Source organism: Tubulanus polymorphus, chromosome 9, assembly GCF_964204645.1.
Source record: "Tubulanus polymorphus chromosome 9, tnTubPoly1.2, whole genome shotgun sequence".
NCBI classification, from domain to species: domain Eukaryota; kingdom Metazoa; phylum Nemertea; class Palaeonemertea; order Tubulaniformes; family Tubulanidae; genus Tubulanus; species Tubulanus polymorphus.
In genome coordinates, this window is record NC_134033.1 from 16164421 (window position 1) to 16191728 (window position 27308).

The 27308-nt window shown below is 41.1% G+C and overlaps 2 protein-coding genes across 2 annotated transcripts; both read right to left on the minus strand.

Moving 5' to 3' along the window:
* Nucleotides 1-344: 344 nt before the first annotated feature.
* Nucleotides 345-10201, minus strand: LOC141910623 (uncharacterized). The gene is made up of 27 exons (XM_074801317.1): nt 10141-10201; nt 9682-9888; nt 9417-9566; nt 9275-9334; nt 8928-8984; nt 8788-8838; nt 8675-8692; nt 8122-8586; nt 7935-8042; nt 7796-7855; nt 7644-7721; nt 7257-7307; nt 7021-7176; nt 6402-6674; nt 6261-6317; nt 5981-6031; nt 5831-5887; nt 5595-5654; nt 5471-5502; nt 5173-5392; nt 4941-5063; nt 4563-4785; nt 3836-4161; nt 3007-3054; nt 2721-2783; nt 1868-2425; nt 345-1522 (listed from the first exon to the last, which is right to left on the minus strand). Exons 1-27 carry the CDS (start codon nt 10199-10201, stop codon nt 426-428), a joined length of 4710 nt encoding a protein of 1569 aa, XP_074657418.1. The 3' UTR covers nt 345-425.
* Nucleotides 10202-11058: 857 nt separating this feature from the next.
* LOC141910625 (uncharacterized) lies at nt 11059-26253 on the minus strand. Its single transcript, XM_074801318.1, has 27 exons — nt 26169-26253; nt 25791-25847; nt 25629-25688; nt 25227-25466; nt 24489-24680; nt 23443-23556; nt 23151-23240; nt 22965-23024; nt 22053-22127; nt 21181-21234; nt 20978-21037; nt 20662-20832; nt 20329-20493; nt 20211-20234; nt 20066-20122; nt 19869-19925; nt 19433-19597; nt 19103-19288; nt 16946-18781; nt 16819-16869; nt 16691-16738; nt 16559-16612; nt 16416-16460; nt 11984-16279; nt 11554-11661; nt 11396-11455; nt 11059-11126 (listed from the first exon to the last, which is right to left on the minus strand). The coding sequence occupies exons 1-27, from the start codon at nt 26251-26253 to the stop codon at nt 11059-11061; spliced, it is 8478 nt and encodes a 2825-aa protein (XP_074657419.1).
* Between the last annotated feature and the right edge of the window lie 1055 nt (nt 26254-27308).

Genomic DNA, 27308 nt, shown 5'->3' on the forward strand with positions numbered 1-27308 from the left:
TCAATCATCAGACCGGATTTAGAGTTTTAGGTCTCAAATTGTAACGGTTTGACTATTGATGTCCTAAATCATACGACTTGTCTAAAGTTGTTTGACTAAGGGACTTATCGAATGGTCAAGAGATGACGTTAAGTTATCCAAGACCGGTCTGAAATCTAAGCCTTGAATGCAACTAGCACCAGAAGTCGCGTGTTCCCAAAAAAGCAAAATGAAATAAACATAAAACGAAAGGACGGATATCGTTTACAAAATTTCTTCTTATATTTTGTAACATCAGACAATTTTTTTTCACTCGATTCAAAAAAAGAAATAAACTTTATTGAAATATAACAATTTCGGTTTAAAAAGCCGTTTTCACAATTATCATTGAATGTTCGTTAACCGATAATTGAGATTAGATTGTTCCGTCGATCGTTTGAAAGAGTCTATGGTCCGAAGAAAGGAAGCTGATCCGGCCTACGGATCGGCCTGGCGAAGGCGCGGGCTCGTTGGCGGTATCTGCTACGTTTAGCCGCTTCACTTTGTAGAAATCTGTGCCACAGCGACAACCTGTTAAACTGTCGTCCGGCGGCGAAAGCGGAATTTCGTGGCCGTTGGATAGCGCGAGGATTAGCTGCACGTCCCCCTAACGATCCACCAGCAGCCTGGTTAGCTGGTATGTGAGGAGGCGGTTGCGGCTTGACGGGTGGTTCTGCTCCGGCCTGTGAAGTAGCTCCATGAGCTGCAGGTTCACTAGGCACCTGGGGTTTCATTCCTCCTGGACTTCCAGGAGCCTGCTGAGCATCAGGTTCACTAGGCACCTGGGGTTTCATTCCTCCTGGACTTCCAGGAGCCTGCTGAGCAGCAGATTCACTAGGCACCTGGGGTTTCATTCCTCCTGGACTTCCAGGAGTCTGCTGAGCAGCAGATTCACTAGAGGGCTGGGGTTCCATTGCTCCTGAACTGCCGGGGACCGGCTGGCCAGCTTGTTTACTAGGCGCTTGGGGTTTCATTTCACCTGCACCTCCAGGAGCCTGCTGTTGGCCAACTGGTTTCCCAACTCCAGCACCTCCTCGCATCAATGCGCTCCTCAGACGATAAGCCGCCATGACTGGTGACTCTTGTTTACGTTCCCAGCCACCGGGTGGCATTATCGGGTGTTCGGTGACCTTTTTTTCCGGATGTAACCACGGTTGCGGCTCGTGCCCGTGACGCATGCGCCATCTCATTCCACCGGGGAACTCCTGCGGTTTAGGAACCGGAGCGTGTAATCCGACATTCTGGGCGAAGTGTGGAATACCAGAATGGGCTCCTAGGATTTTACCTGGTTTCTTAGGTGGTGGTGGAGGTGGTGGGGCAGTAACTGGCAGGTGGGTGGTTGTAATTTCTGGTGGATGTGTGGCGGGTGGGCGTGTGAAGAGTGGTTCTGGGGCGGGTGCTGTAGTCGGTGGTTTAGTCGGCGGTTCTGTTGGTTTCTCCGTAGTGACTTCTGGTTCCTTGTGACAGTTGACTTTTGCTTTACCACACTCGGAGAAAGCCCCGACTGAAACGACCAATTTTAAATCCGATATTTAGCATCAATAAAGTTTATCTTTAATCAACAATTGACGGTTCCACATTCCTTAGTTAGAGTTTATATTAGGAAACAAAGACCAGAACGACGCAAATCATGACGATATTGAACAATAAACCAATAAACAATTTCATCTTTGGGTTCAGTTTCACGAGAAAAATTGACTTCTAAATCGATCCAGGATAAACCGAATCAATGAAGAATTTAAATCGATCTAAAGGTTAAAACTTTTTGTGAGGACTTTTTCTGGGTTTTAATTGACAGTCAATTCTAACCCGGAACAGCGGAACCTGGTAAGGTCTATTTTTAGTTTACCTGTATTCAGTAGTATTGACAACCATTTCGCAAATCGGAACAGCCTCAAATTCGGAGCCAGAACAGCGTGTCTGTTCTTATTCTTCTGATCGAAAATATCTTGACGCGTAGAAGACGACGAGCCGACCGCGAAATAGATGACTCTCAGACCCTCGCGTAGCGCCACCTCAGCCTGGCGGACGGTGGCCGCTGTCTCTTTATGTTGACCAGCGCCGATGATGACCAGCAGTTTCTTGCAGCTGATGCGACCTCCCGAACGCGTCGCGAACGAGTATTTCCTAGCTACGTAGATCCCCTGAGCCGCGTTGGCGAAGCCGCCGCGATACTGTACTCGTTCTATGGCCGACATCACTTTCATTTTACTGCTCGAATCTTTCAGCCACATGTAAGTGGTGACGCCTTGGTGATAGGTGACTAAACCGACTCGAATTAACGACATTCCGACGTTGATTTGACTGACGACTTTTTGCACGAACGTCTTCACGATTTCGAGCCTCATGCGACCCATATAACGCGACGTGTCGATCAGAAATACGACGTCTAATTTGACTTTGTTTGCTATAAAAAAGGAGATAGAAATATCAAATAATCTGTACAATGTAATATAATATTTTCTCAATTCAAAATTCTAATCTTTGCTATTCTAAATGTATAACGACATTATTACATAAGGGCATTATGACTATAGCAATGTTGACTGCGTCCATGTCCTCGGATTGTATGAAAATGCATGTTAATGTTTTCAGCCCAGTACCCCTCAACGCTTAGTTGTGTGCTCTTCGGAAAGTTGCCCTTCTCATTCATAGTAAACCTTATACCCCCTCATAGAACTCTAGATCTGCCCAAAACTTACGTGGATTGTAGAGTTTGAAACATTTCTCGCCTATCTTTGTTTCGCTTGGTTTGCAACGTGGCCCTGTAAATATAAAAAAAAACAATATGTATATGTTAACACGTTTGTACGAATTTAATGCTGTAAATTTATCATTATTTCAGGACTTGACCATCTGGTACTATTCGGTTACAAACTGAGGAAGCATCAAAACATTTGGGGCGTTATATATTACATTAAATGTTGCCTTATTTCAAAAATAAAATTTATCGAACAGTTTTTTTTTAGATTGTCGTAAGATTATTACCTGTAGGTTTTATGTGCGGTCCATTTCCCCATGAACACTCGAACGTAGCTGGAAAATCGAAAAATAAAACATGAAGACATTCTATAGACATCCTACATAAACTTCTCGGTAAGGATTGAGATATTTTCAGGGACAGGGGTCAGGGGTAGTTGTTGCTAATTCTTAAAATCTTTAGGTGTTATACGTGTTTGTGACACTCAGTGAAAAAGAAATTGATTTTATAACGTATTCGCAAATGGCTCCATTGTAGTCTGTGAAAAATCCCTCTAAATTCCCGCGTATCACCAAAAGATTTCGCAATGCGCATACAACTACACCACGCACCCCTTTCGTCGGCCTTGGCCTTTATAAAAACAAGTGACTGATGAATACCGGTAATACTCACCCCGCATAAAACTTAAAATGTTCCGAATTAGCAAAATCCACGAGAAAAAAGCGTCGCGTTGTATGGGCATTTTATAGTGTCAACATTTGCTATAAATCGTTTAATGTATAAGACTACAATGGAGCTAGCGAACACAAAATATTGCCACAAAGACTGGTCCCGGGACTAGAGGGGATTGATGACCCAATCAACGAAGGAGACTGGTGCCCGACCCACTGGCGATACCGGTACCTATTTACCGAGATTTTCGCGACGATTTTAATTGAATATAGTCATACACAGTTAGAGTTAAGATTATTTCGTTTCATCGAGTTTACTCTGAATCTAATCTAAATTTAGATCTGTGGAACCGGGTCCAGTTGATTACAACATTTTTCCCATTCCAGATATCCACACATAAAATGCAATTCCTATAATTCAACGTGATCACATAATTTCGCTCACCTCGTATAATAGCCGTCTTCAATTTAGGCACGGCGCTTCGGAACTGCATGAAACTGTTCAAGAACGCCACCTGGTGACCGATGCCCCACAACTCCTTGCGGTTGATATTCTGCCCGATGCCGATGACGAACAACCCGATGCGCAAAGATCTGGCCATGTAAGCCTGATGGATGGCCTCCTCGTTGTTGATCGATTTTCCGTTCGTGATCATGATGGCGAGTTTCGGGACTCCGGGTCGAGCGCCATTTTTCGGCGAGTAACAATCGACCCTCATTACACGTAGCGCCTTGGCCATGTTTGTGCTGCCACGTTGGTATTTCAGGTTCCTGGGAAAATGTGGAAATTCGTATGAAGTTTATTAGAGCGTTTGGTTGTGTAAATTTTTATAATAATGTGATTTATATAGCGCTAAAAATTTTGGAAATGACGAACATAGCTTTTTTAAGTTCGACTGATTTCAGAGTTAGATTAAATCCACGCAACTGTGGAACTTGGTCCATATTCAAATTAGATCCACACAACTGTGGAATTGGGTCCAGAGGTAAATTAAAAGTTGAATTAAATGCACACACAATGTGGAATCTGATTCACAGTCAAATGAAACCCACAGACCTGTCGAACTTGACCTAGAGTCTTAAATGAAACCCACATAAGTGTGGATCTGGGTTCAGAATCAAATTAAACCCACAAAATTGGAACTAGGTCCAGAGTTGTCATGTTGACTTACCTGATTTGTTGAACGACGGCTTTATTACTGTTTGATTGGCTCAGATGGAACGACACGACGGCATTTTTACCGAACGTTATAACAGCGATTCTAATGCTACCGGTACCGATTTTAAACTGTTGTACGAAGCGAATGAGGAACAGTTTCATGATGTTGAAGTTTTGTGGTCCGACGCTGTCTGACGAGTCTAACATGAACACTATATCCGCCTCTCCGTCAAACTCTACAACACGAGACAATGAAAAGCTCTAGAAACTCTAGAAACAACTAATACGTGGAACTGGATCCATTAATCTAGATGTCTGTGTTGATTTATTTTAAGGATTGTGAGAAGTCTATGGAACACTAAGCTTAGCCGGATCCACAAACCGTACTTACGCATAGCTGGGAAGCATCGTCCCCTGACGGACATATAACCAGGAGGACAATGGCGTGGTGGTGATACTTCTGGTGGTGATACCTTTTTCGTGGTAGCTGCCTCTGATGTTATTGTAACTGAAACTGAACGTTATATACCGGTATGTCGCATTGGAATCTGAGTTTGAGTGGAAATGAACGTTCAGAAACAATGCGCAAAACATTGCCTTTCACAAGAATAATGTAGATGTACCTGCTTCAGACGCTGGCGTAGCTGTTGCTTTTGGTGCCTCAGTTGTCGGTGGCTCAGTTTTTGCTGCCTCAGTAGTTGGTGGCTCAGTTTTTGGTGCCTCAGTAGTTGGTGGCTCAGTTTGTGGGGCAGCAGTAGATGGTGCCTCAGTAGTTGGAGATTCAGCTGGTGCGGCTGTAGTAACTTCTTCGGCTTTTGCGGTGACTGCTGGTGGCGGTGGAGACTAATTGAGAAAAATACATTAATATTTATCAAATTTCAATGGAAATAGTTCATTTTCTTTAAACTGATTGATATTTACCGCTTCGGCCTCCGGTTTCTTAGATGTTCCTGCTGAAGATGGAAAATGTCTGTTAACAGTAGTTACGTACTATATCGAATATCTATGGCTTTGAATTGATGACTTGATTCGAAAAAAAACTTACGTTTACCAGCACTGTGGCATAGGAATGATATCCCCTTCCATCCCGGTGGACATGAGAAACCTTTCGAGATAAGATTATTTGACGTAATGACGAAATGATAAAGGTTTGGAAGTCTAAGGTCTTGACTATCGAAATCAATTTGGTAAGTCCATGCTGTGAGGAACGCTACCACACAGTGGAACTTGGCCCAAGTGTCAGGACAGAATGTTTTATCAGGTGGAATGAGCGTTACTTACTGAAAATGCGTTGACAGTGTCCTTTTACAAGCACCTGACCCGACGGGCAGACGTGACCTGGAATAGACGGAACACCACGAAATAAATAAGCGGTACTTGCCGAACGATTGATAATTTTCAATCGGAGATGAATTCCACAGAAGAGCTTACGATTAACGATACACTTGTTGTTGTGGAGAATGTAACCTTCGGGACATTTCTCTACAAATAAAAACCGAGTTATGATCGCTTTGGCTAAAGAAAACTTGGAAGAATATGGAGTGACCCAAATCACAAAGCAATTTACTACATTTCATCGGTATATACAAAATGTCTTATATAATATCCTCCTTAATGAAGGTGTATGTTTATGGGTTGATTGTAAATAAGGTTATTATGAAATGAATCTAAATGAAATGGCAGCATTAACGAATTTTCGTCTGGAACTTACGTTTGGCCCTGAAACACAAATGCGACTTGTGGATGAAACCAGGTGGACATTTTCCATCTGTTCAGAAATATAAAACATACATAGTTTAGTTAAATATACAGTAACATCGAAACAAAACGTAGTTTAGATCATTGTATTTACTTAGTTCTGGGATGCCGGCCATTACTCCATGTCGGCCTGTGTCAGTCTCACCCTGAGCCGCTTTTGTCGCCTCCTTGCTGGGCTCGGTAGCATTCGCTGGGGCCTCAGTAGCCTTTGGAGGTGGCGCTGATGTGGTTCCAAAATCGTCTCGTACAGTTATCGCCTCCTGTTTGGCAGCTGGTAGCTTCTTTTCGGCCTCATTTGGCATCTCCGGTTTCAGATGAGCAATATGGTGTTCTTTGATGTGTGACATATCCAGCTTTTTCTCGGTGTCTGTAGCAATCAAAAACAACATCTATTCAAGTTTCTAGCTTCACATAAGTTGCTGTTTAATGTTATAGGAGACTTAATTGCCAAAGTTGACTGGCCTTTCTGTACTGGTGGTATGTAACCATTGCATTAATGATTGATGTTGCATGAACTATTGGGCACTTGGGCCTCCACTGCACAGCACAGCACTTGATCACTTGGGCTTGCAATACGCAGCACTAGGTATCTGAATATTGCTACAAACTTATGTATGAAGCAACTAAGCTCGCACTGCGCTGTACAACACTGTGGTCTAAATACTGCTTAACATCTAACTACATGTATTTGCCCCCTGAGGATAGAAACATACGTGTTTCAACTGGAGCCGGAGTTGTTTCTTCGTGTTTAGCTTCGTGTTTAGTTTCTTCAGGTGCTGCAGCGGTAGTTGCTGGCGGAGCAGCCGATGGAGCTTCTGGTTTTTTCTCCTCTTTCGCTTCTTCCTTCTTTCCTTTCTTCAACAGGCCTTCTAAAATACAAATGAAAATTCCACGCGTTATAGATCATGGGATTCCACGTACAAAATGACTATGACTGTTTTTGTGTTACCTGGGAAGCAGCGATGGGAGACATGAATATAGTGAGGTGGGCAGCGACCAGCTGAAAATAGAGATACAATAAAATCACGTAAGTTTAAGACAGGAAAAAAGGCTGAAGATGAATTTTCTTCGATAAATATCTGGGGCCAGTTGCACAGTCGTGACTTAAGTCCAAAAGTGGTCTTAAATCTTAAGACCGGTCTTAATTTGTTAGAATAGCTATAGAACAAAGTTGGTCTTAGACTGGTCTTAAGTCTAAGCCATGACTATGCGACTGGTCCCTGGTGAAGATTACCAATTCAAGAAGAAACGCTAAGTTCATTTCCGAAGATATACGTTCAACATGGTTCGAGGCATCTATTTATAACCTCTTGGTAACGCATTTAGGGAAACTTACCTATTTCTGAAATAACTTTCATCGTGCTTTCGTGGCTGACTAACGCTGCTGGTTTTTCTCCTGTATTCGATTTTCCCACTGAAACGAAAGAAACACCTTTGATTTTCCTCTTAAAAGACAGAAATCCTCACATAGGATATTCTCTTACTTACATTCTATCGTATAATGACATAATTTAGCCTCTAAGTGATAATGTGGTGGACACTTTCCACCTGTAACATAGAATTAAGCGAACATCAGTAAGAATTCTCAAGTCAGCGTAACAGCAATAGAGAAATAATAAACCCCTACCGATAGGTGGCAGAGTTTTTGGCGGTCCTTGTTCGCCCAATGTTTTACTCTCAGCTGGTTTTTCTGCTGCAGAAGCTGTGGCATTTTCTTCTTTCTTATGCGCCTCTGCTGGCAATCAAAAATAGACATTGAACGTGCAAATCATAAAGAATGGTAAGATTTATGACCAAGAGTTTATTATAATCACCTGCTTCAGGTTTGTGTTCCTCTTCTTTCCCTTTGCCCTCTTCCTTAGGTTTCCCAGCTTCTTTAGGTTTCTCTGCCTCCTTAGGGTTTTCTGCCTCCTTAGGTTTCTCAGCCTCCTTCGGCTTCTCTGCCTCCTTCTGCTTCTCTGCCTCCTTAGGTTTTTCTGTCTCCTTAGGTTTTTCTGCCTCCTTAGGTTTTTGTGCCTCCTTAGGTTTTTCTGCCTCCTTAGGTTTCTCAGCCTCCGTAGGCTTCTCTGCCTCCTTAGGTTTCTCAGCCTCCTTCGGCTTCTCTGCCTCCTTAGGTTTCTCTGTCTCCTTAGGTTTTCCAGCTTCTTTAGGCTTCTCTGCCTCCTTAGGCTTCTCAGCCTCCGTAGGCTTCTCTGCCTCCTTGGGTTTCTCTGCTTCCTTTGGTTTCTCAGCCTCATGTGCCTTATCGTTAGACGTTCCCAGTGGATTTGGAGAGCCAACTTACGAAAAATCAACATTTAGATTGTGTCAAAAAAATGCAAAGAAATTACCATAAAAAGAAAATAAATTGACAAAGGAAATACTTACGGCCTTTCCTTACAGGATCTACAAAGGGATTGAATCGTTATTTACGATGAAAAACATTGTCATTGGAACGAGTAAATTATTCACTGAGCGTAATTTATATACATGTGACTTACTCATAATACAAGTGCCGCTTTGTTCGTGGTAACCAGCAGGACACTTCTTACCTACAGAAGGAAAGTGACAAGTAAATATGGATATCTCTCGTAATATCTCCTTCAACATCAATCACAATCTCAGACTACTGGAAACTTACCACTTTTGATACAAGTGTGACCGTGAGTGTGTAAAGAGAATCCTTTTGGACACGGTTCTGTGAAGAACATATACAATACTTGATTCCAATACATTCAAAGGTTAGGATCGGGGTGAAGTTCAACCCAGTCCCATCACTCGGAGGCAAATCGCCCGAGAAGAAAGTGGATCAAATTGAAGGACTAAGGTTCATAGTTTAAGTTCAAAAATCGCTGACCTGAGTCAAAGTTACCGAGGGTGAATGCAATTTCAGCCCATAAACTCTAACTAGACTCGTCAGACTTAAAGGCAATGATATTCAAATGTTGTATTGGGACATGTTGTAGAGGGGTATGGCTTAATGCTTACTTTTCGGCTCACGATAGCACAAGTGAGCATGGAGTAGATAATGCGGTGGGCATTTTTCCTCTGAAAAATAATACGAATATTCAGACGCAGTTTACAAGGAAAAACCCTGACAGCAAATATGTGCCAGCACTGGATTGCTTACCTTTTCCTGTACCAGCAGGTTTGACAGTTTCTGGTGGTTCTTCCCCGTTAGCCTTGCTCTCTGCTTCTTTTTGTGCCGGCTTTTCTGCTGCAGGAGCTGCGGCATTCTTTGGCTTCTCAGCCGTCGCTTGTTCTTCTTTCTTGTGCGAATCTATTCAGAAAAGTATATAAAACGACTTTCGTCGCGTTCATTATATTCAAACCTGTCACAAACAATATAGAGAAAATAATATATAGCAGAAACTAAATGAACAACAAATAAAAACCTTCTTGTTTTGAATCCTTTTTCTCAGTTAGTACAACTTTAACAGTAGCTTTATCAACTGGCTTTTTAGCAGAAGCACTCTCCTCTGGCTTTTTAGCAGGCGCAGTATCTTCTGGTTTTTTAGCAGATGCACTCTCTTCTGGCTTTTTAGCAGGGACAGTTTCTTCGGTTTTTACTTCTCCTTTGCCTTCGCTCTTTCCACCTTTTCCTATCGGGTGAATGAATTACAATGAAGCAAATATGACCGAGGTTATATGTGGATCATAATCTGAACCCAGGACCGAGTTAACTATCCTAAGAACACAAGTAAAATTTTAAAGCAAGTTTTAAAGCACTACAATTCTACTCGCCAGCGTCGATACTCTGTAGACATTTCACTAGGCGATAGTCGAGAATAAGAGAAGTAGAGGGGTTTTTCCGAATATATTTATAGTAAAATTCACCAATTTGAAAGGTTCACCCAAGTTGACCGATAACGGATATAAAGGAGTACAAATATAGGTACGAATATACAGTTTCATGAAAACGAAAAACCATTTGAATTTTTTTCATCTCATAGGCAAATTAATAATTTCGATCCCTCGTCTTCATGAAACTCACCTCCAACATCAATGCACTCTGCACCAACTTGAATCTGACCTTTCTTACATTTACCTCCTAAAGGTTAATTCAAACAGAAAAGAAAAGAAAAACATCTCAATACGAACCGATGCTATAGCTACACGAATTTCCGTAATTGGAACAATGATGTAAATGCTAGTAGTTAGGAGACAAAGCAGCTGAAATTTCAAATTTCAAAAAAATTATAATTTTCCTAAGAGCTGTGCAACTGGAATACTTCACCATGAAACAAAATGTACCATGAAGTGAGAAAAAGTACGTGAACATATACTAGGTTCTAGTTCTAGAACATGCGTTTAAATCTGACTCCAATTTGTCGTCAAATCATTTCATTTACAGGCCCATGGACAGGGGAAGGGTTCGTCGAAATGCCCTTCTGTTAAAAGAAGGTACTCTTGACTTCTACACATGCTGTTCACTGCAGATTAGTGATGGAGTGACATTATCATTTTCATTATTGAGACTTTAACATCTTACTTCCAAACTTATTTGCATTTGTTAGGAAGTACTCTTGATTCGGGCAACGGGCCTGAAGATTGAACTATTTTGAATAGTCAAAGTTAAACCCAGAATATGGAACTGATCGGGTTCCTGTCAATAATCTTACGTTTGACGCAAGCCCCTGTTTTAAGTCGTTCTGCGTCCGGTGGGCAGACCTCTGCAATTCGTGAAGAGAAACGTTTTAATAAATATGTACATTCAAATACTCGATGACATTCAATACAACATTGTCGATGTATAGAAGTTTCAAGTCAGCTCACTTACTCGGGGCACACATCCCGGTTTTCATGAGCATTTCATTGGGTTTACATCCCTGGCCATTAGCTGTAAAAAACATTCATATAGTGACAACAAGTGATAGTTTCTCAGTATAGAAGATATGATGGATTCTCGGTGTGGTTTATCATCTGGCAGTTTAAAGATTCTCAGTATTCCTCTGAAGATGCGATAAAGATAAATCTCGAAACTTCCAAATCCATTAATTGTGGGATTATTCATTATTGATATATTGTTTTTGCACAATCTGCTTGTGCTTTACTTCTACAGTCATGACATCAATCTCGATTTCATTCCTCTAGTTTATCGAAGCTAACCTTGTGACTCTTTAATACATTTATTGCCGCGTGGTAGAGTACCGGGTGGGCAAATCAACTCTGAAATCATGGGGAAATCATGAGCAATAAATACATTTCTGAATATCTCGGCATCACGTCAAAAACGAATAACCTACAACCTGTAGTAGAGACCTCACCTTTACCGATGCATTTTTTAACTTGCATATTGTATTCAGTTCCCGGATTACACTGGCATCTCTTAGCTTTCTTGTTATACGTGGACCCACGTGGACAATCGTGCGAATCTATATAGAATTGACAATTCATATCAATGTTTCCGTACGCAATTGGTGGTATTACTACTTAAGAGTGATGATGTTCCTATTGTGTTCAGTGTTCAATCATAACACTCCTGATTGTCGGTGAATGTATATAGCGAATAAGTACATTCTGCTCAAACAGTTTTTGTAGCAAAGAAATTAAAACCACCACCACGCATAGAAGCGAACATAAGTTATCAATTTTCACGATCACAATAACTTTAATTTCACTGCCAAATATTTAACAGATTTTCCGGTAAATCGAATTGTGAACGGTCGGAGGAGATACAGGGTAAATATTACTTACCCATACATTTGTTATCTCTAACTACCTGACCTTTACTGCACGGAACGCACTTCTCCCCTTCGACGCCTTGTCCTTCTGGACATTTCTCGGGTACGCAAGTTGAACCGACTAATTTTGTACCATTCTTACAGACGGGAATCTTCGGTTTGCATCGTCCGTTTACCAGTTGGAAACCATCCTTACATTCACTTTCGCCTTCGACTTTTTCGCATTTCATGTTGATGAACATGTATCCGGGTCTGCAACGTTCTTTAACGCACTTTCCCCTCACTAGAGCGAATCCTTTCAGACACTTTTGCTTCGTTTTTTCGTGCTTATTGGGAACTGGTTGCGTATCTGGCATCCTGATTTGGAAGCACTTGCCATTTCTCTCCACGAAGCCATCGCCGCATTTACCCTCTTTGCTTTCACTTCCACTTTTAGATTTTTGACTGACACCTTTTGACGCTCCTACTTTGGGCTTATCCTCAGTCTTCTTCGACTTTCCTTTCGTTTCATTATTAACCTTTTGTTTTTTTTTCTTGCACGGTTTCTTAGTCACTTTTGATTCAGATTTGTCACTAGGTTTCTTAGTCCTTTTTGATTCAGATTTGTCACTAGGTTTTTTAGTCCTTTTTGATTCAGATTTGTCACTAGGTTTTTTAGTCCTTTTTGATTCAGATATGTCACTAGGTTTCCTAGTCGTTTTTGATTTAGATTTGTCACTAGGTTTGGTCGTTGGTCTTGATTTAGATTTACTTTTAGTTGACGCCTTACTGGGTTTTGTTTTCGTTTTGACGTTTGTCTTAGCTCCGCTAGTTTTTCGTCTATCACTGACCATTTTGAAACATTTTCCATCTTTCTCGATGTATCCTTCACCGCACGACTTTTCGTCCTTTCGTTTTTCCTCCGGTTTCGCACATTTACCTTTGATCAGTTTCTCACCTAGTTTACATGGATTCTTACAGATTCCTCCTACCATCAATGATCCAGGTCCACAGTCTTTCTTTCCTTTTGTTTCCTTAGATTTCTCGCCTCTTGATTTCTGTGTGCTAGACTTTGCCTGCTCCTTTGAAGATTTATCATTTTTCTTTGAAGCACCTTTAATTTTCTCCATAGGAGATTTGCTATCAGGCTTTGAAGCATCTTTAGATTTATCATCCGTTGATGTTTTGTCCTTGTCCTTTGAAGAATCCTTAGATTTATCACCCTTGGACGATTTGTCTTTTTTCGTTGAAGTATCTTTAGATTTATCATCCTTTGCTGATTTGTCTTTATCCTTTGAAGCATCTTTAGTTTCATCATCCATGGACGATTTGTCTTTTTTCTTTGAAGTATCTTTAGATTTATCATCCTTTGCTGTTTTGTCTTTGTCCTTTAAAGCATCTTTAGTTTTAGCATCCATGGGCGATTTGTCGTTTTTCTTTGAAGTATCTTTAGATTTATCATCCTTTGAAAATTTTTCTTTGTCCTTTGTAGCATCTTTAGATTTCCTTTCGCCAGATTTTTCTATTTCCTTCGAAGCATTTTTTGTTTTCCCGTCTGTAGTAGATTTGCTACTTGGATTTGAAGCATCTTTAGGTTTTCCGGCATCAGATTTTGCCTTGTCCCGTGGATTTTCGGCACCAAACGTTTTTTCTTTAGATGATTTACTGTCTTTCGCATTCCCTTTTGCAGTTGCAGAACTTTCTGTCTTGTTTTCTTTCTTATCTCCTTTGGAACTGGTCAAGCTTGCTGTCTTGTTGCCCTTTTCACCTCCTTTGGAAGTGGTCGAGCTTTCTGTCTTCTTGTCATTTTCACCTACTTTTACAGAGGCAGAACTATCTGTCTTGTTGCCCTTTTTGTCTCCGTCTTTTCCAGATGTTGAGCTTTCTGTTTTATTGCCTTTCTCGCCTCCTTTTACAGAGGCAGAACTTTCTGTCTTGTTGCCTTTTTTACCACCTTTCGCAGATATAGAGCTTTCTATCTTGTTGCCCTTCTCCCCTCCTTTTCCAGAGGCCGAACTTTTTGTCTTATTGCCTTTCTCAACTCCGTTCGCAGATGCAGAGCTTTCGGTCTTGTTGCCTTTCTTGTCCCCTCCTTTTCCAGAGGCCGAACTTTCTGTCTTATTGCCTTTCTCAACTCCGTTCGCAGATGCAGAGCTTTCGGTCTTGTTGCCTTTCTTGTCCCCTCCTTTTCCAGCGGCCGAACTTTCTGCCTTAGCGCCTTTCTCGCCCCCTTTCGCAGACACAGAATTTTCTGTCTTGTTTCCCTTCTCACCTCCTTTTCCAGAGGCAGAACTTTCTGTCTTATTGCCTTTCTCACCTCCTTTCGCAGATCCTGAGCTTTTTGTCTTGCTTATCATCCGATGTTTACAGATACCGTTCTCTAATTTCGTAAACTTCGGGCAGACTCCGCATTTAAACCTGAACACGCCTTCTCCTGGCTTACATTTAGGAAGCTCTTGACAGATGCCTGCATTCAATGCATACCCGGTCTTACAGGATTCTAAACACTTTCCGTGCACTAGGTTCGTACCCTTCGGACATTTTTGACACTTTCCCTTGTAGTAACCGAGTCCCTCTTTACATAGATTTTCACATTTCTCCCCTTTCCACTCGGTACCCTTCGGACATCGATGTTGTCTACATATCCCGGCTTTAACTTGCAAATAAAATCCTTTCGGACACTTTGCGCACTTTCCATTCAACAATCCTTCACCGTTTTTACATTTCTGGCCGCATGAGCCACTTCTGTGTCGAATTTCTCCTTGTTTACACTTCTTTACACACAATTTACCCATATACAGTTCTTTCCCATCGGGACACGTGCAAACACCGTCTTTTGATTTCATCGTGTTCGGACAGTTTTTCACGCAATGTTTTTCCAATCGAAATTCGCCTTTTTTGCATTTGATTTCCTTGATACATTCGGTTTTCTCAAACACATACCCCGGTTTACACTGCAGAAGACAGTTTCCACCGATTAGACGATAGCCTTTCGTGCAATTCTCGCACTTTCCATTCGCTCCGTATTTCACACAATTTGGCTTTTTCTTGCCTTTTTCTCCAGCAGGCTTTGTAGTATCTTTGGAACTGGATGAAGAGTCTGGTTTCTTTCCTGGTTCGGTTTTATTACCGGAGACATTTTCAGCCAGTTTAGATCCATTTCCTGACGATGTCATGTTGGTTCCTGGTGAGCCTATCTTGGCATCAGTTTTTCCTGGCTCTGAAGCATTCGAGGTCTTGTTTGTAGGTTTATTTTGTGCTGCTCCAGTGTCCTTTCCAATTTCCTTTAACACTGAAATAGCCTTTTTTGTTTGTTCGTGATCACTCAACTTTTTACCATCTTTAGTAGTTGCACTTGGTTTTCCTTTGCTAGACGCTTCTTTTGATTTATCACCTGTTTCACTGGGTTTTCCTTTACTGGAAGTTTCTTTTGATTTATCAGCCATTTCACTTAGTTTTCCCTTACTAGACGCTTCTTTTGATTTATCAGCTGTTCTACTGGGTTTTCCTTTACTGGATGTATCTTTTGATTTATCAGCCGTTCCATTTGGTTTACCTTTACCGGAACCTTCTGTTGATTTATTGGTTGTTTCATTGGGTTTTCCTTTACTGGAAGTTTCTTTTGATTTATCAGCCATTTCACTTAGTTTTCCCTTACTAGACGCTTCTTTTGATTTATCACCTGTTTCACCGGGTTTTCCTTTACTGGATGCATCTTTTGATTTATCAGCCGTTCCATTTGGTTTACCTTTACCGGAACCTTCTGTTGATTTATTGGTTGTTTCATTGGGTTTTCCTTTACCGGAAGCTTCAGTCGTTGCACTTGGTTTACCTTTACCGGAACCTTCTTTTGATTCATCGGCTGTTCCACTTGGTTTTCCTTTACTGGAACCCTCTTTTGTTTTATCACTCGTTCCACTGGGTTTTCCTTTACTGGGCGCTTCTTTTGTTTTATCACCCGTTTCACTGGGTTTTCCTTTACTGGAACCCTCTTTTGTTTTATCACTCGTTCCACTGGGTTTTCCTTTACTGGGTGCTTCTTTTGTTTTATCACCCGTTTCACCGGATTTTCCTTTACTGGATGCTACTTTTGTTTTTTCACTTGTTTTACTCGGTTTTGCTTTATTGGAAGGTCCTTCAGATTTATCATTCGATTCACCTTTTCCTGAAACGGCTACGCACTTCCCATCTTTGACAGTTTCGCCCATTTTGCATTTGATCCCGGAATCTTCTGATTCTGAACTCCCAGTCAGAGATGTGCCATGACCCGGTTTAGAAGAAGATGGCAAACACAAGTCATTCCTGGCTATCTCATGTTCCAAACACGGCACTGAAAATGAGCAATTACTTATCTTAAGACAACTCATTGATGAAAATTTTAATGGTAATTGTGTTAGGCATTGCCACGGGGAGCTAGTTTTCCACTTCAGAATTGATATTCTACAAAGAAAATGATGAGCACTTACTAACACAAGTATTTCCTTTTTGTTGGTGAAGTTTTGGACAAGGTGCTGAAAAATTACAAACGCTTTAATTAAAACTTACTACAGATTTAAACAACACTCACGACTGGATATACATTTATGCACTATTAGCTAAAAAGACTTACAAATGCAGTGGCCTTCGTGGAAGATATGTCCAGGTAGGCAGATCTTTGGCGCTTCTGAAGATATATATGTCAAATTTGTATACATTCATATCAAAGAGAAAGAATTGATACTTAAAATCCATCGACACTTACTTTGACATTTGCCTTTGTGGTATGTCAAACCTGGCTTGCAGTTGACATCTGGAAAAAGAGTAAAGAAATTTTACTGGCGACGCTATTTATACGTTGTCTCAAGCGAAGATAAATGGTTTTTCCATTACCTGGACATTTTCCACCCACTTTACGTTCGTTACCAACGCAAGATTCTGCATCTGAAACAAATTAAAAGGATTGAAATATATGTGGGTTTTCACATTAACTATGAACTACGTGACTAAAATAACTTACATTGTACACACTTTCCATGATGTAGCATCGTTTTAGGTGGACATTTATTAAGTTTTGGTGCTCCAAACCGGGCTCCAGATTCACTTCCATCTTTCTTTTCTTCTGGTTTTCCTTCCTTTGGCTTCCCTGCTGAAGTTGCATTCTTTCCTTCAGCTTTCCCTTCCTTTGGCTTCCCTGCGGCAGTCTTATTCTTTTCTTCTGGTTTTCCTTCCTTTGGCTTCCCTGCTGCAGTTCCAGCAGTTCCATTCTTTCTCTCTGATTTCCCTTCCTTTGGCTTCCCTGCGGCAGTCTTATTCTTTTCTTCTGGTTTTCCTTCCTTTGGCTTCCCTGCTGCAGTTCCAGCAGTTCCATTCTTTCCCTCTGGTTTTCCTCCCTTTGGCTTCCCTGCTGCAGTTGCATTCGTTCCTTCAGCTTTTCCTCCCACTGGCTTCTCTGTGGCAGTCTTATTCTTTCCCCCTGATTTCCCTTCCTTTGGCTTCCCTGCTGCAGTCTTATTCTTTCCTTCTGCTTTTCCTCCCGCTGGCTTCCCTGCTGCAGTTCCAGCAGTTCCATTCTTTCTCTCTGATTTTCCTTCCTTTGGCTTCCCTGCGGCAGTCTTATTCTTTTCTTCTGGTTTTCCTTCCTTTGGCTTCCCTCCTGCAGTTCCAGCAGTTCCATTCTTTCCCTCTGGTTTTCCTCCCTTTGGCTTCCCTGCTGCAGTCTTATTCTTTCCCCCTGATTTCCCTTCCTTTGGCTTCCCTGTGGCAGTCTTATTCTTTCCTTCTGGTTTTCCTTCCTTTGGCTTCCCTGCGGCAGTCTTATTCTTTTCTTCTGGTTTTCCTTCCTTTGGCTTCCCTCCTGCAGTTCCAGCAGTTCCATTCTTTCTCTCTGATTTTCCTTCCTTTGGCTTCCCTGCGGCAGTCTTATTCTTTCCTTCTGGTTTTCCTTCCTTTGGCTTCCCTGTGGCAGTCTTATTCTTTCCTTCTGGTTTTCCTTCCTTTGGCTTCCCTGCTGCAGTCTTATTCTTTCCTTCAGCTTTTCCTTCCGCTGGCTTCTCTGTGGTAGTCTTATTCTTTCCTTCTGCTTTCCCTTCCTTTGGCTTCCCTGCTGCAATCTTATTCTTCCCCCCTGATTTCCCTTCCTCTGGCTTCCCTGCTGCAGTTGCATTCTTTTTTTCTGGTTTTCCTTCCTTTGGCTTCCCTGCGGCAGTTCCATTCGTTCCTTCTTTTCTTTCTGGTTTTCCATCTTTTGATGTCCCTGCTGTCGCATTCTTCTTTCCAACAGGTTTCGTAGCTGCAGCTGTCTTTTCAGCTCCATTTTTCTTATCCACACATTTCCCATTTTGGATAGTTTCGCCTTTTTTACATTTCGGTTTCTTCACACACTTGGCATCTTTTATCACTTGGTCTTTCTTACATTTCGGAGCTTTGACACACTTTCCTTTTTTGTCTTTCACTTGTCCATCTTTGCACGATTCGCCCGCAGTAGCATTTGTTTGTTCTGCTTTTGTCGGTTTCACGCAATCGCCATTCTTGATAACTTCATCCTTTTTGCACGTGGGTTTTTTCACGCAAATCGCATCTTTTATGACCTGGTTTTTTGTGCAAACTGGCGCTTTCACGCATTTCCCGGCTTTATTTTTCACTTTTCCCTCCAAGCAGGTTTGAACGCAGGCACCGTTTTCTAACTTTTCACCAATTTTACATTTCGGTTTATCTACACACTTTCCGTTGACAATAATCTTGTTCTTTTGGCATTTCGGTTTCTTCACACAAACGTTGTCGACAACTACTTGATTTTTTGCACATTTATGACATTTTCCATCTTTCAAACCATGACCTGCTGTGCATAGTGCCTCTGCAAGTTAAACGAGAAATTCATCGAGAGAAGGTACATGTAATGCGTAATTATCAAGTAATCGAGCATTCAATGTTTGCTATTCCTCATATCCTGAAGATCCAGTCTCATAGGCAAAGCCTAGTGGTTTGTTTCAAATCATAACTATGTTGCTCAAAAGACAAGACAGATTCGTCGTTAGTTAATAGGTTGGCTATATATCATGGTCTTAGACCCGTCCTGAGTTGTTAGATTGGCTATATAACTGACACGGCCTTAGACTGATCTAAAGTCATGACTATGGAACTTTGGTTTCACTGCGGACGTGTCTTTCTTACTTACTGTGTTCACCTTTACCAACACTTTCACAATATCCATATTCTTTGTAGGTGTCGTAGTCGAATTTCGTAGCGCACCACGGCTCCTTGCCGTCGATGTTGATACAGTTGAAGTAGTACTTGTTCTTGTATTTGAACGGGAATATGCAGTAAGCTCCTTTTCCGGTGCCTCCCTTTGTTCGCGTAGGATCTGTAGACCGAACAAAATCCACGAATAAGATTAAGAAGGAAAACTAATTTTCTCCCCTTATTAATCACACGGGGTTTCAGACGAACAGGATATATTTAGACGTTTCCAATTCTGCTATGTCCTTCTAATGCCATCGTGCCTTACCTTTGCAGTATCCCCATTTTTTATCCTTGTCCATGTCCTTCGTGGTCGAACACCACGGTTTCTCCTTGTCGTCCATTATACACGTCCAGTGAACGTGTTTTTTATACACGTATGGAAATTTACACTGTTTACCGTTCGAATTTCCATCAGTTGTTCCAATTTTTCCTATAAAATATAGAATAAAACGACAATATAGCTTGGGAAGGTTGAACCAAAGCAATGCTAGACGTTCTTTCGGTGACGAGCCTCTTCTAGTTCACTATCAATCAATCCACAGCCAAAGAACAAACCTCCTTAGACATTCGACATTTTGTTCACCGCATTCTTCCAATTTTGATCTTCAGACTTTCATGACTATTTTTGTTGTTTCGTTGTTCAATATCTTGAAGATTTGTTTCTGAATGTTACGTTACAATGATCTTAAATCCTTTCTTACCTGTCAGTCGTGGAACGCACTTGTTTACAAATAGTTCTTCGTTGAGTTTACAATTAGCTGGAAATGAAGAAGTACAATTTTTTTCGTTTTTTTACGAGAAGATTGTCATTTTCGGTGACTTCAACGATTCATTAAAACTATTATATTAATATTAATGAAAGATTCCTCATATTTTCAATATATACTAAAATGCTTACATTTTGACTTCGGGAGACATTCCTTGCCAATTCGCTTCATTCCTGGTGGGCACTTAACTGAAAGTTAAACAATTGAAGTGATTTTATGACATAACACGTGAAGGTATTTTTCAGAAATTGGAATGGATACTGAATATTTACGTACTGTGACAAAGAGTGCAAGTCTTATCTGTAAGAACGATGAAATATAGTGAAATAAAAGAATAAATGAAAGAGAATTCAAATTCTTTTCATATCGAGTTTAAGTTACTCCAATGTCGTACCTCGGCAATAACCCCATTTCCTATCTTTATCGTAGTCCGGAGTTGTGGCGCACCAAGCGTTTTTGGCTTTGATCATGACACAATGAAAGTAATACTTGTTCTTGTATTTGAATGGGAACGAACAGTATCCTTCTCCTCCGTTACCGTTCATTGTTTTAACGGCTCCTAGTAAAAGTTAATCGATGTTATAGAAACCTTGGGGAATTTCTGCAGATTAAGGATATTAACTGAAAAGGCCGTGTTCCCGTGTTACAGTTTGAGTAACATCATGATCCAAACGACATTCACAAAAATCAAATAAACAAACGATAGTTTGGGTTGTTTTTTACATACCATGGCAGTATCCCCATTTTTTATCCTTGTTGAAATCATGAGTAACAGCGCACCAGGGTTTTCCAGATTTGCTATTTTCAGTGATGCAGTACGACTTAGATACGTTATGGTACATGAATGGAAACGCGCAATTTGCTTTTTTTCCGTTGCCGCCGTATGTCTTGACAACGTCTGAAAAACGACAAACATATTTTACGGATCCACATCAGTTGGGATGAGTGCTCAGTCAGTGGCGTAGTTGGTACATTTCCGTCCTGGTCGTACGGCTCGGACCATAACGCATTGAATATATATTCACATATTACAAAAATCTTACCAGAGAATATAACTGTACAATTATTATTGAACATCCACTGGCCGATCGGACATTTGCCTCCTGTAACGGAACAAACATAGAACATCATACATAGAACAACATGCAACCGTGCGACGATTCTCTTTTTATTTACCGAACGAGCATCATACATATTCATTGTTTTAGATTCCGATGAAATCAAAACTTTCTCTTTTTCTACTTACTAGGTTTACACGCGTTGCCGACCTTGACCTCATTTGTCTTGCACGCAACTGCAGCTGAAATAGGACAGACGAAAACATATATAGATCTGCTAAATTCTGGTGAGAGGGGTGGGCTATTTGTGGTGGGGTACAATACGGTATTTTGATGATTATATACACCCGATCACACCAGTTCCCGGTTAAAATTCAAAAGCGACCGACCGACAGGTGGAGCCAGTCGCCGGTTATATGTCACAGATATTCGGAGGCAACATCTACAGGGGTCGGTTCCATATTCAAGACTTAAAACCAAAAGTGGTCTTAAATCTTAAGACTGGTCTTAAGTTGTTAGATTGGCTATAGAACTAAGTTGGTTTTAGACTGGTCTTAAGTCTAAGCCCTCACTATGGAACCGGACCCAGGAGATGAGGAGTCGGGAAACGATCTATTCTGCTCAATACTGTTAGTTATAGGTACGATAAAAGTTTAAAGGTAGAAAAAAAAACCCACGCAAAGTTGTAGCTACAACCATTAGCAAGCCGCGTATGAAAAAGGACACTGTGTCACGCAATACGATTGGTTTAATGATAATCACGTGTTAGCAGTAAATAAAAATGGCCGATAGGAAGTTAGTGCGGAGTTTGAATATTAATCAGGTTTCGTGCAAATTAAACCAAAAACATCGATCGACGTAGCACAGTGTTATTACCGTGGATGCAACTGACTGGAGGGTGTTCACACGGTGCTCCGATCTGAAACGATAGTTCACCGAATACCGGATGGATTACCTCTCAGGAAGGGAACGCACTAAGACGTGATTATATCATTGATTGCAGCGATTACAGTGTCCACAGTGTGAGGAGTGTGAGCAGCGTGCGCGCGCAGATCCTTACCCATTGAAGCGTAGCAGATTTTTCCGTTTTTCAAAACGTAATTCTCCGGACAAAATAATCCGAATTCGGGCATCACTGAAACGAATAGTGTGAATGTTATTTATTTATTCAGTTCAATTTTGGTTCTGATGAGTTTTCGATTTCTATAAGAGTAGAGACTGAGACGTGTTAACCGGATGTCAAACCAGTAAACACGAAGACAGGTGATTATATGTAGGTTTGATATTATTCGAAATGCGAACTTTCAGTGATAGTGCTAGCTTTGTTAGGTAAATGTGTAAAGTTAACGAAGAAACACTGCCTCCCCCTATAGACAGCCTACTTTTGTTTCTTTATTGAACTTATAGTAGCGAAACTAGTAGCGAAAGCTCGTATTTCTAGTGGAATTGAGTAACATCATCCTCCCTGGCAGGGATTCGAACCTGATGCATCGCTAGACTCGGTCACGGCACAAACCCTGTCACAGTAGACCGGGTGCGCAGGTACATGCGCAAGTTCACCGCGCGTTCGATCAGAATGCTCGTTGCATATTCGTTGCAATTTACGGATCTAACTATAAGTGGAAAGAACCCGGGCTAAAATGAAACGGGATTTCCAATTGGCTAATAATAACATCATCGTAGCTGCGCAGGTAGCTCCGTACTCGATCTATTGTGGCAGGTTGTCCTACGGTGGCTAGTCTCGATACCATCAGGTTCGAATCCCTGCCGAGGGAGTACGAGTGAACGTACACAGTATTACCAGTCTTCACGCTACTAATGCAATTAAAGTTAATACGGCGCTCACACAACGAATATGGTAATTCATTGTTCTTTTATTTAGAGGGCCAATGAAAGACCCGTAATACAAATTTCGATATTGTATATATATATATATATCTGAAGATCAACCGCATGTGCCGGATTATCTTACCGGTCATTCGGACACATTGTTCCGTCTTGATACGAACGTACCCAGGCTCGCATGGTTTAGCTAAAACAGACAATGATAATATCAATCAATCGATTCGTAATCTCAAGTATTATTTGAAAGTTATTTTCAATATAGTTCCTTCAATCAATTCAAAAAGGTCACGAATTAATACTTGGGTAAACTTACGTTCATCGCGGACGCAAATTCCACCAACAACTGTCTCCCCTTTGGGACACAATTTCACTGGCTTTTGAGGTTCGGGCTTGACGAGGTTCCCTGAAGATTTGAAATCAGTTAGGAAATAACATCGTTAAGACTGTTACGTAACCCTTCCGTCGTGTCCAAAAAAAAACTTGGCTTTATAACGAATACATGTGGCGTTTTGAAGGATGATATTGCGGATGGTATCAGCTTTCTCCGTGATTTAGGGTTACATTTGGCAGACAGAGGTTTTTTGTGATCACTGATTAAGATGTACCTTTTAACGCGCCCAGCAGCCAGTCGATGTATTCATTTATATCTTTATGTGAACAGCAAACTGATTGATTTCCAGGCGCAACCATTCCTATACTTTTGGAATTTGATTTCGGTCCTGAAAACGAAAACTTCTATCATTAACAATCTAATTTGAATACGGGCGCTGATTGGCTTAAACGCCAAACTCCGGTTAATTAATTGGCTCATATTATTATTACTCCGGGCACAATTCCGCAGATTGTATATATGTTTTTTTTTTGCTTTACGTCGTTCCGATATTATTTTTCCAAAGACTACACATACTACACTGTTAGCAGCAAGCAGGTTTCAAACCCTCTTGTCACTCAGTACTGATCTTGGTTTCCCAACCCTAATGGATTGTTGATTAAACCTGGCGACTTGACCGCGGCCTTTGAAGTGTTGCACGCCGTAAGCAACCAGCATGACTTACAGTTGTGAATGGTCAGGCCCCACAATATTTGAAATCATTAGTGCAATACAAGGCATCCTCTAGAGTGTTAAGATCAAACAGTCAATCACTTCTAGTCATCCCTCGTGTCAATCTAGTCTCTGCGGGTCACAGGGGGTTTTCTTACTCCGCCCCACTACTTTGGAACTCCTTACCAGATGCAATTAAATCTAGTCCTTCTACTGATGTTTTTAAATCGCAACTTAAAACCCATTTGTTCACTAAAGCTTTTAACTAATGATGTAAATTGTTTTTTCTGTCTTTACGTTTAAATTGTGTCTTAAAGCCAATATGCATATTTTATATGGATTTTAGGCTCAATAAATTATTATTATTATTATTATTGTGAGTATAAACGAGTCAGATTTGACTGGCTCCAGAACTGTAGAACTGTGTCTTTCGGGACCCAATTCTACAGGTCGTGAGTTAAGATTCGAGTCAGCATTGACTTTTTGAAAATCGACTAAATCTAACATTAATTCAAGACTGGAACTGGACCCAATATTCTACGAGGGTTAGATTTAATTGGGAACTAGCTCCAGAACTGCGGAACTGTAGAACCGGATTCTATGAATTACCCGTAGATATGTAGATAATTTCTATTCGTTTCCGTTTCGCTGATTTCGCAGCCGATTTCGCCTTGTGTTTATTCGACACCTGACCGCTGCCGACCAACACCAGATATCGGCGTGTATATCTTCTTCCTCCGTGATTTACTGCAAATCCGTGTTTCCACGCGAATTTGATAGCTCTATCCAGTCGACTAGGCCCTGCGAGTAAGACGTGAATAATATACCGAGCAATTCGAATAGGAAGTTTTTGAAACGGTTAGGTAAAGCTGCACCGAGGCATCACTCGTAATGCGTCTCAGTGGAAGCCAAGCGCAAGCTGCTGAATGAGGTGACAGCCATGGTTGACAGCTTACGTCCAATATGACGCGTGCATAATATGTCTGACGTCCGAGCATTTACCTACGTGTAGGCTTACGTAGATTTTATTAGGGATCCCCACAGCTGCGAAATGAGGGATTCCCTTCTCAAACAGGGGTGAATCCAGAAATTTTGGGTTTCGCAATTCTGACAAATCCCTCTAACTGTGGGCGAAGCTAAAGCGAAGTGTATTGTTAAAAATGTTTAGAAAATTAGAGTAGATCCAGTATTGGGAAGCTAGGTTATTGTTTGGAGGGAAATCGGGATATCCAGTGTAGGGCAGCGGGGTTATTCTGCGGAAAAGCGTGAGGAAATCCAGTGTAGAGAACAGGGGCTACTTTGCAGACGGGAATAAAGAACTCCAGTGCAGGGAGGTAGTGTCCTTACCGCCGTTATATTTGATATTATCCAATGATTTCACGGCTCTATCTTTGTTAGTGTTTCTCTTAAACCAGCCGTAAACAGTGGTTTTACTGTGGTAAGTCAATATAGCCACAGATACATTCCTCGGGTTGATGTACAATTTCGTCAGGATGATCCGCACGAATTCTTTAGCCGCTTCGAACCCGGGTTTTCCCATTTTTGATGACGCGTCAATCATGAACATGACGTCTGCCTTTTCTCTAACTGAAGATAGTCAAATTTTCGAAATATTGGTTCTGATTCAATAAACCATTTTACAGTTACTCCGTCATTTTGTTGGGGTAACATTGTCCTTATTGCTGGGTCATTTTTTTCTCTTTTTTAAGAACTATTTATAATATTTGAATATAAAAGATCTATTCTTACCTCCTTGTGCAGCCTGAATACACTTATTTCCGATTCTGAAGTATCCAGGTTTGCATTTGCCTAAATAAAACCGATTTCAGGGAATATTAGAAAATCTCATGATTCAGTATATATAGTAAAGCATACTTGGATGTTCTTGTGTAATTTAATTGATCTATTTACCCGGTCTTTGACATTTCGAGTTTTGCGAGACGAAACCTTTCGGACACCTTATCTCGGCTGTAAATAGAGAAAGCGTCAAAACTCAAAATGCCACAAAATGGATGGACATATCGTTATTATTTTCTAATGATTTCAGGATTTTGCTGTGATTTCATCACGGCTTAGATTTAATGCTAGCCTGAAAGCGTCTTAGTTCTATAGCCAATTCAACGATATGAGTCCAGTCTCGAGATTTAAGACTATCTTATCGAGGTCCAGAAGAAATGGGATTTCTCAGATAAAAAGCCAAGTCAAAGGCTATTAGCGCAGGGCCCACTCTCGGTATGAGATATTTTCTAAGAAATATGGAATTCCCGAAACGATGAATGTCAAATTTACGGGTTTTAATGATCTTTGTCGTGGCGAAAAGGGCAACCTCCGTGGGACCGAGACCATTCCTTGAATCTGCCCCTGCGTTTACCATGACTATCCTACGATGGTTTCAGCAATAGTAAAGTTACCTTTACAATAGCCCCACAGTTTGTCCTGATCATAGTATTTGGTAGTAGCGCACCACGGCCGTTTAGCGTTCAGCAAAATACAAGTATCATAACTTTTCTCTTTATAAACGAAAGGAAAGATGCACAGCTTCCCGCCTCCAGTTCCTTCGACTGTTTTTATTTTCACTACAAAAAAAAGCGTGACAAGAAAATCAACGTCTAATTTTCAAAACATTGAAATTGAAGACAATGAACTTACGGGGGGGGGGGGTTACCGGCGGGCGCACACCAGATAGCTAACAGAACACTCACGCACCTGTTCTTTCGTTCGTCACTTTAATACATTTCGAGCCTTCTTTTTTGTAATGAACAGGACATTGACCTCTATCTATACAGATATAAACAGACGCGTTAAGAATGTCACTAATTCAAGTCCTGTACCGTCTTGTGTCGCAGTGGAACTGAGGTTATCAACCAGAGATGATACGATACGTACTGTAGATACGATGACAGATTCCATTTCGTCTTTCAAACCCTTTTGGACACGTGGTCGGTGTACCTATAAATATATTGTACATTAATGTTGCATTTCTACTAAATTGTAATATGTTTAACTGATCTGCTTCGTGTTATTCAGCGGGTAGACGGGTGGTTGGTGCAAAGTTTAAAAGGGTAGACGGGTGGTTGGTGCAAAGTTTAAAAAGGAATGTGATCTAGTTTCGAAAGGAAGCCAATTCTAAAACGTTATGGCAATTTGTAGCCAGCTCTATAGTCAGTCAGTTCTAGCCAGTTCTAATCAGTACTAATCGGCTAGCCGTGAGAACCAGTTCTCAGTTCTAACTGAATCTTGCCGGTTCTAATCAGCCAGCTGTAAGGACTAGTACCAGTTAGATCTAGTTAGTTCTATTTTCAAATTCAGACACCAACCGCGGTAACCGAGGATCGATCGAATATCGTTTTTTTTCTCCGAGAATTATAGTTGAAATTTAATTGTCGGAGAACACCTGTTGGGATCGGAATTAGGAATTCATTAGTAGCG

Excerpts from the sequence above, each read along its gene's own strand:
- LOC141910623 (XM_074801317.1), bottom strand. The coding sequence starts at position 10,201 with ATGAAACTGTATATTCGTACCTATATTTGTACTCCTTTATATCCGTTA. Across the intron at positions 8,043-8,121 it reads GGAACACAAACCTGAAGCAG|CAGAGGCGCATAAGAAAGAA; the intron begins GTGATTATAATA and ends TTTGATTGCCAG. Across the intron at positions 2,784-3,006 it reads ACCGCACATAAAACCTACAG|GGCCACGTTGCAAACCAAGC; the intron begins GTAATAATCTTA and ends TTATATTTACAG.
- LOC141910625 (XM_074801318.1), bottom strand. The coding sequence starts at position 26,253 with ATGGTAAACGCAGGGGCAGATTCAAGGAATGGTCTCGGTCCCACGGAG. Across the intron at positions 23,241-23,442 it reads GCTGCTGGGCGCGTTAAAAG|GGAACCTCGTCAAGCCCGAA; the intron begins GTACATCTTAAT and ends TCAAATCTTCAG. Across the intron at positions 19,926-20,065 it reads ATGTCTCCCGAAGTCAAAAT|CTAATTGTAAACTCAACGAA; the intron begins GTAAGCATTTTA and ends CTTCATTTCCAG.